The sequence below is a fragment of the Nanorana parkeri genome, unplaced genomic scaffold, assembly GCF_000935625.1.
Source record: "Nanorana parkeri isolate BGI_ZX_2015 unplaced genomic scaffold, ASM93562v1 scaffold9, whole genome shotgun sequence".
NCBI lineage: Eukaryota > Metazoa > Chordata > Amphibia > Anura > Dicroglossidae > Nanorana > Nanorana parkeri.
Window position 1 is genome coordinate 2,918,779 of NW_017306277.1, and position 8,726 is coordinate 2,927,504.

An 8,726-nucleotide genomic window follows, 5' to 3' on the forward strand; every position below is an offset into this window, starting at 1 on the left:
CCAAACCTCCTTTGTTACATTTTTGTATTAACATATTTTATATTATACAAGTGCAGCCAAGTTACAAACTCATAATCAAGGCTAATATTCCATTTCACACCTCCATTCTTATACCTTTTCTCCAACAATACTTTTTAATTTAAATAACAGAAAAGAAATGTAAAGTTTTCAATAAAATAAAGGCCAACTCCAGGATTTTATTCAAGAAATTGTTCCCTCGAACAGCCTGCAATTATTATCTGCAATCTGGACTTTTCTCTAGGACAAGATGTCTACTCCCTTTCAGCCACAAGATGTCCTCGGTCTTCCAGGTTGAATGATGCCCGGTGTCACTCAGCTCAAAAGACTGAGGGCACACTGTGTGTGCAGGGCTTTATGGGCCTACTGTCTTAGGAGGTGTCACAACAGTGCCCTGAATTACGTCAGCACTGCTTCCTATTTCTCTGAGGACCGTCCACTACCAGAGAAGCATCAGAAAAAAATAAGCCCACAATAATATAATAACATACACAATTGAGGGGGGCCTTCTGGTAGGTCACTTGTCCGGGGAGCCCGGAGTTTGGCTTTAATATAATTGCAGTGCAATACAAATAAAAGGATTAAAAAAGGCAAGTCATGTGACCTGTCAAAGTCATATGTCCCGACTGTCATCCAATCATGGAGTTTTATCTGCAGCTGAGCACAGAAAAGTGACAACGCTCTGTCCCTGTCTCCCTACTGGCTCCTGTATTGTCACCCTGTCACCTGGGGCTCTGGTGGCAGCTACTTCAACACACATTAGGCAGACATGGTCCACTGTTGTCACTATCAGGGAACCCGTCCTGACTAATGCCATGCCGCCATTACTGGAGTTCATGTAGACAGGATGAGGCTGCAGGAGATCAGCAGAACAGAAATGCAACAAAGATGAAAACAAATATTACATTTGTTCATAATACACAGTACTTCAGCAAACTAAATTCATTTAGGGCTTATTCACATCCTCTGCGTTGAGCTGTTTTTGCTGGTCGATGCAAGGCAGGACGCAAAGGGGGGATTCATAAAAAATTGGAGCAGACAGAAACTGGAGCAGTCACCCATAGCAACTAATCAGCTTCTCTCTTCAGTTTGTTCCGTTAAGCTCTGAAAATGAAACAGAGAAGCTGATTGGTTGCCATGGGCAACTGCTCCAGATTCTGTCTTGTCCAGTTTCCATTAATTCCCCCCATTGTTTTCTATTGTGTCAATTCACGACAACGCGCTGCGTTGGCGTGTGTTGAGGAAATGTGAAGCAGGTGGCATTTGATGGCACAGCAGCTCATTGTGACACATGTTAGGTAAAAAAAAAAAAGAATGAACGTATTTATTTTTTTAAAGGCACCGCAACCCGGGTAAGAATGCAGAGCATCAAAAACCGTGCCGCAGTGCTCATCAAAAACATGTCAGCTAATATGTGCGGAGGGCCGCAATGTAGCATGAACGCTACCCTCAGGGTTCACGTCTTAGGCCAGGTTCACACCTACGCAATTTATCGCGCGGATTGAGTCGCGTGATATCGCATAAAACACTGATTCGCATTGAAATCAATGGAAGCTGTTCACACCATTGCGGTTTGTCACGCCGCCAAAATTGCCTATGCCAATGCATCTCTATAGATTGAAAACCGCATGGCAATCGCCTGAAAACCGCTCACCAGCTCAGTCGCTTAGGTGTGAACCTAGCCCTATTGAAGCTGTGGTTGCCCATGGCAGGGGACAGAGTCACGGGCTACCCCATATCTGGAGGCACTGAGTATATTGACTGCTAGTCAGAGTAAAAACCTCATTCACACGTGCGAATCACAACATTGCGTGTTGTGTTTATGTGCGTTTTGGCTCAGTTGACGTGTGTAGTGCAAAGGGCAGGCCATTCATTTTAATAGGCGATAACCTGTTTTTTCCCTGCCATGGACAAACTACAAGTTCGCTTTAAGGTAACAATACACGTTTCAATCCAATTGTTCAGCGTTCCGATTGTCCCAAACCTATAGAAAATGAAAGCAGTGGACAGCGATTAAAGTGAGCGCGTTGCTTTGCCATTTATGGGTGCCTTTGCTGGATGGTGTTTACTCCTGGCAGAACTGGTAAACAGCCCAGATAACAGAAATCAAATGACAGCTTCAATTGGAGGCATCTCACACATGTATAATGCTTTAAGATGAATTCTGAGATCATGCGTTTTCTCACTGAGGGAAGATTTCCCAACACATCCAACAGCAGCCAAATTCGCTGCAAACATGCCACACAACCAATACGCCACACACAACACACTCTGTATACACATTACAAGGAAAATGTACAGTTGTGTAATGTTTCCTTATTGTTGAACATCAGGCAGATGAAAAACACCAATTCATGCAGGTATGTATTCAATAAAAAAAATTTAAACGCATGCAATGTAAGGGACTATGTCGGCGGGCTTTTGTTCTCTTCAAGTGGGTTTTGCTTCCTTTAGGTCTGAGGAAATGCCAAACCCAATAGAAACAAGTCAAATGCAGGTCAGAAGGAAGTCAATTCCACGCCAAATACACCTGTCAATGAATTCTGAATGATATCAAAAGTGTTTCTAACTGATTTCAAACTGATGCCATAGACATAGGCCCAAAGCCTATTGACACAGGACCAAAACCTATCTACACAGGACCAAAGCCCATCTACACAGGACCAAAGCCCATCTACACAGGACCAAAGCCCATCTACACAGGACCAAAGCCCATCTACACAGAACCAAAGCCCATCTACACAGAACCAAAGCCCATCTACACAGAACCAAAGCCCATCTACACAGGTTCAAAGCCCATTGACACAGGCCCAAACCCTGTCTACACAGGCCCAAAGCCTATCAAGAAAGGGCCAAAGCCTGACTAAACAGGACCAAAGCCCATCTACACAGGCCCAAAGCCTATTGACACAGGTCAAAAACCTATCTACACAGGACCAAAGCCCATCTACACAGGTTCAAAGCTTATTGACACAGGCCCAAAGCCCATCTACACAGGACCAAAGCTTGTCTACACAGGCCCAAAGCCTATTGACACAGGGTCCACAGCTCATCTACACAGGCCCAAAGCCTACTGACATAGGCACAAAGCCCATCTACACATGCCCAAATCTTGTCTACACAAGCCCAAAGCCTACTGACACAGGCCCAAAGCCCATCTACACAGGCCCATAGCTTGCCTACACAGGCCAAAAGCCTACTGACACAGGCTTAAAACCTAATGACAAAGGCCCAAAGTTCATCGACAAGGCTGATATCACACTAGCAAAGTAGTAGGAACCATTTTTTAGCGCTAAAAACCTTTTTGCCTGTTTTGTAGCTGGATACAGAGTTGTTGATGTAGCTGAGTGCAATGTTTCTCTATACATGTACAAATCGCTGGTGTGCCATGATTATCAGCAGTTGCATTGGATAACAGGGCACCGCAAAAAGTTAAACTTAAGCTGGCCATACACTGTTATATTTTTCTCATTCAAACTGTGGACTGAAAGAAAAAAAACAGATGCCTCCATTAATGCTATACAGCGTGGATGGAGGACTCCCTTGTATTCTGACAGCGGTGGATATTACAATGTCAGAATACCCGAACAGTGACGATTGCCAGTGGAACTAGAAGTTTCAGCACGCCCTGCCAGTCACAGGTTGGGACATGGCGTTCCACAAGGGCTGCAGAGCCATAAGAAAGTAGCAGCAGTTGGTTTATTTACAAGAGACCTCAATAGAAAGGACATCCGTATGGCGTAATGAATGCAAGCAGCTGAATTATTGAAGCAGGGCTATTGTACTCTGTACTAATGACATTATAACCGGAGTCAGGTGCAGCTCGCAGCTCTCGCCCCACCGCCCCGGATCAGGACTGGATTGTCTGCTACTGTTTAGGGATGAGAGAATTAACCGGCTGGATTTGGATGGAGTTACAAGGTGACAAGTGATGAGCAGGTAGCCGCGCGCTCACAGGGGTTGGGTGTCGCAGCTTGCAAGTCACTGACAGCAAACATAAACCGGCTTACTCTATAAGCTTACTCTATAAGAAACGATGATGTACACCGAGCTTAAGTCGGATCAGTGAAAGGCCAATTCTGATTGGCTGATTATGGATACGAGCATTTAAAGCTGAACTCCAGAAAAAGCAAACAAGAGTCATGTGTATTCTTACTTGAATCAAGGTGTGCTTTGTGTATTCCTTCCAAATCAGTAATCCAGTGCCAGACTTTTCCTCCTGTGCAGGAACTTCTTGTACTAAAGACCAGTTATTGCGGCTTTCTCTCCTTGTGCAGGGTGACTGGTCTTGTATCCTCCTCTTTCTGTACTTTTCCATGGGTGGTACTTTTCCCTCCCACAACTCTGTTCTCTGCACAGCACAGTGATTATGTCACTACAAAATTTACAGGTAATATCTGGGTTTGAAGAGGTGTTTGGAGTATACGGAGTGAATTTATATGTTTGTGGTTATTTAGGAATACATTTAAATGAACGTTTTCGTGCCCTGTGTTCAGCTTTCAGACATCACCACTGCCATCGAACATGGGGGCGAGAAAAGAGTGAGAGCCACAGAAACGGTAAAATCAAGGGCAATCAACAGCTATTTCCAAGATCGATGCTACCACACGTAGTCCCACGGTGCTTATTGATCCAAAAATTGCTACTCTATTTCGCAGCACAGTCGCGAATTTTTTTTTAAAATGTTGAGCTTGTGCATCTTAAAGTGTATGTAAAGGCAAATCATGTCATTTAATATATGATAGCTGAGCCCCGCTTGTGAATAGCTTGTGCAGCCTTTGTGTGGTTGTCAGCAAAAAAAGAGATAGATGGGGCTTGTAAGGTGTCAAAAATGCAATTAGGGATAATACAACATAGTAATGACAAAATAACATAATAAAATGACAACACACGCAGCTAGGACCTAAGTCTATTAACAGAAGCTCTATTAACAGAAGCTGTGCGCCATTGCTGCTGAGATGTGCACCGCCCCCGGCCCTATCTGCTGAAAATAGTTAGTTTGAAAAGCCTAAAAGCCAGCATGCTTTATTAAAATGAACATAATATAAGATTTCCTCTCCAGGGTTCAGGTCTTCTTCAAGGGCCCATTCACACTTGCGTGTTGCGGCAACATGTGTGTTAACATGCTAAAACGCATGGCGACAAAACGCTCAAGACACGGAGCCCCATTCATTTCTATGGCCCCAGTTCACACCTGAGCGTTTTGCTTGATGCATTTTCCATTGAAATAATAGAAAGCCATCAATGACCATCATGATTAGGACGCAGGCTGAAGGAAAAGAAAAATCTTTTCTGGCACGGCCGGCTTATCAAAGTCATATCATCAGCCCGGGTCACCTATAATGTCACTTTGGGCGGACCGACCCGTCATTTATTATTGGCTTTACCGACAATTACCGCAGCGATTTACGTTCTGTACATTCACATCAATCCCTGCCTTCAAGGAGTTTGCAATCTCATAAACATATACATATTAGGACCAATTAACCTACCAGCATGTCATTGGATTGTGGGAGGAAACTGGACCTGGAGGAAACCCACGCAAGCGCAGGGCAAGCATGCAAACTCCATGCAGATAGTGTCCTGGCCAGTAATGGATCCTAGGACCCCAGTGCTGCAGGGTAGAAGTGTAACTCACACTGTGCTGCCCCTTTAAGAACCAGTTGGCCAGCATGTCATTGGAGTGTGGGAGGAAACTGGACCTGGAGGAAACCCACGCAAGCGCAGGGCAAGCATGCAAACTCCATGCAGATAGTGTCCTGGCCAGTAATGGATCCTAGGACCCCAGTGCTGCAGGGTAGAAGTGTAACTCACACTGTGCTGCCCCTTTAAGAACCAGTTGGCCAGCATGTCATTGGAGTGTGGGAGGAAACTGGACCTGGAGGAAACCCACGCAAGCGCAGGGCAAGCATGCAAACTCCATGCAGATAGTGTCCTGGCCAGTAATGGATCCTAGGACCCCAGTGCTGCAGGGTAGAAGTGTAACTCACACTGTGCTGCCCCTTTAAGAACCAGTTGGCCAGCATGTCATTGGAGTGTGGGAGGAAACTGGACCTGGAGGAAACCCACGCAAGCGCAGGGCAAGCATGCAAACTCCATGCAGATAGTGTCCTGGCCAGTATTTGATCCTACGACCCCAGTGCTGCAGGGTAGACATGTAACCCACACTGTGCTGCCCCTTTAAGAACCAATTGGCCAGTGTCAGGCTCGGTTCACACCGAGGCGACGCCTCACGATTGCCGCGCTGTCAGGAGTCGCCAAGGTGTGAACCGATCGCACTGTGGGTGCCATTATTTTCTTATATCCCACTGCGATTCCACCCGTGCTTCCGAACACGATCGTGGCTAAAACGGCCGCGCATCGTGTTAAGCCAAAAAAAAGGTACTTGTACCTTTTTTCTGCGATTGCCGTGAGGATGTCACCCCATTGAAATCAATGGGGCCGCGCGGCAAATCGCTGCCTGCATTGTGCAGGACCCGCGATGCCGGGACGTGCGTCCATGGTGTCGTGCGGTGTAGTGGAGGTGTGAACCTAGCCTCAAGGATATTTCCATGCCATATCATTTTAAGGACAAATCCTCTAAAACTGGAACTGCACCTATAAAGCAATGCTGAGACTTGGACTTACGCTGCACTTGCAGATCCCCAAGTTGCTCAAATACATGTTTAATAAGAATTTGAAGGGGCATGCTAATAAGGGGTGAACAGAAATAATTTAGGGTGCAATTGACCACTATAGAGAGCAAGCAGCCTTTCCAGGCACAGATCATCTACCTGTGCTGCCTTCTCCCTAGAGATCAGAAGAGTTGTCACTAAGAGGTTCTGCATCAGCTGCAATGCTGCTCCTCTACAGTAATGTCGGCTTTCCAAGTTTCATGCAGTGGTCGTACTCACAGATCTGCCGGAATGTCTCCTCCAGGAGCTCCTGCTGAACATGTCCAGGCTGTAGGGGACGTGACAACTCTCAGCTGTCCGCTGCCACCACTCAGCTCTTCGGGGACACCGCTCAGCTCTCCGCTGCCACTACTCAGCTCTCCGGGGTCACAGTGCCTTGGTGTCCTGCCTGGCCCGGGGCTCCGCTGTCTCTGATGTGCGATCAATGAGCCGGGAGTTGGGAACGGGCTGTGTGTGTAGCTCCACCCTGCCAGGGACCGGAGAGGAGGGGGGAGACCTGGAGAGTCTGGGTTATCCCTCCATGTACGATGTGTGCACGTCACTCCTCTGCAGGAGAGGAGTGGGTGGATGGCAGCGCTCATTGTATAGGATGGAGGGGGGGGCTCTATAGTCACATATTGCATGGCTGGGGAGAGAGAGGGGGCGACATGTTCTTGGCATAATGGCATAAAGAGCTCAGTCAGGGGTTGGGGGGGGGGGTCATCGTTATGTGGGGCTCATTCGCAGCGGATGCGTTTTTCCATCGCCGCTGCCGCCACAAAGTGCACAGCTACGCAGGTTGAAAAAAAGATACTTGAGTTCAACCGATAGAGAAATGAATAAATTGAAGACCTGCATCTTAGACGTTAGACATCCAAATCTCCCCAAAAAAATTTCCATCCATTCGGATTTTTATTCTCTTCGTTTTTCGGATCTGAAATTGATTCAGATCATTATTCGGATTTCGGATTCATCTGATTTTTTGTTTCGGAACAAAGTCCGTGCCTGTAATGCAACCGTCAACAGCAAAAAATAATCTGATTGGCCAAAACAGTCACATTAGTTACGTTTTGAAACGAAATTCGGATGGATCCGAATTTTCATTAAACGAGCATTTGGATTCATTCGCATTCGGACGCATTAGAATTCAGAAATTTGGATGCATCTGAATGTCCGAATTTAACAAAATGCATACCAATATCCAATCGGAACAAAAGGAATTTTACATTAGAGGCGTCCACAGGCCAGGTGTCATCTGCGGGGATGTCATTATGTACTCGTGTGATGTCATCACGCATGCACATGATGTTATTACGTAAGTGTGTAATGATGTCACGTGCACTTCACGCGGGCGCCAGCAGAGAGAGGAGGGGACGTTCATCCCACAGCATAAAGTATGGGGCCGGTCGCCTCCTCTCTCGTGGTGCTGTTGGGCTCTCAGTGCATGACTGAGTACCTGACTTTTCAAAGGAGGTGACACCAAAATGACTGGTGTCCCTCCCTCTGATGGTGTCACCTGGTGCAGGCCGCATCTCTCGCCCCCACCTTGTGATGCCCTGATTTACATGTCTACTATACGGAAGGATCTATTCACACCAGATGCCTTGGGCTGCACTGGACAGACATGCCCAATGCGTGGACAAGACAATGGGGGGGGAGGGGGATTTATCAAGACTGGAGCAGACAGAATGTGGAGCAGTTGCCCATGGCAACCAATCAGCTTCTCTCTTCAGTTTGCTCAGGTAAGATTTGAAAATGAGACAGAGAAGCCGGCCGCTGAATGGCTGCAAGCACCGTTCTTTTGGACATTTTCCAACCAGCTCCTTTGATCAGCTGATCGAGACATGCCAGGTGGAAGGGTGCCAACAGGGGCAACCACTGTGCACATTTTTGGCTGGTTTCTGAAAAATCGGCTTAAATTGCCATAGTGTATGGCCAGCTTAGGACACGCAGTTCAGCACAGTGCATTGCAACGCACTACACTCCATTACAGCACGTTAAGGTGAATGTAAATGAATGGAATGTCACTTTGTGACATTTTAATACATTGAGAAA

The 8,726-nt window shown here is 46.5% G+C and overlaps 1 protein-coding gene across 1 annotated transcript in view; it reads right to left on the reverse strand.

Moving 5' to 3' along the window:
- The window catches only part of PRICKLE2 (prickle planar cell polarity protein 2), a 246,662-nt gene extending 239,599 nt beyond the window's left edge, over positions 1–7,063 (reverse strand). Inside the window, 1 exon segment of the mRNA XM_018554725.1 lies at positions 6,912–7,063. Coding sequence (XP_018410227.1) covers positions 6,912–6,953 — 42 coding nt within the window. The 5' untranslated portion in view covers positions 6,954–7,063.
- Positions 7,064–8,726: the final 1,663 nt, after the last annotated feature.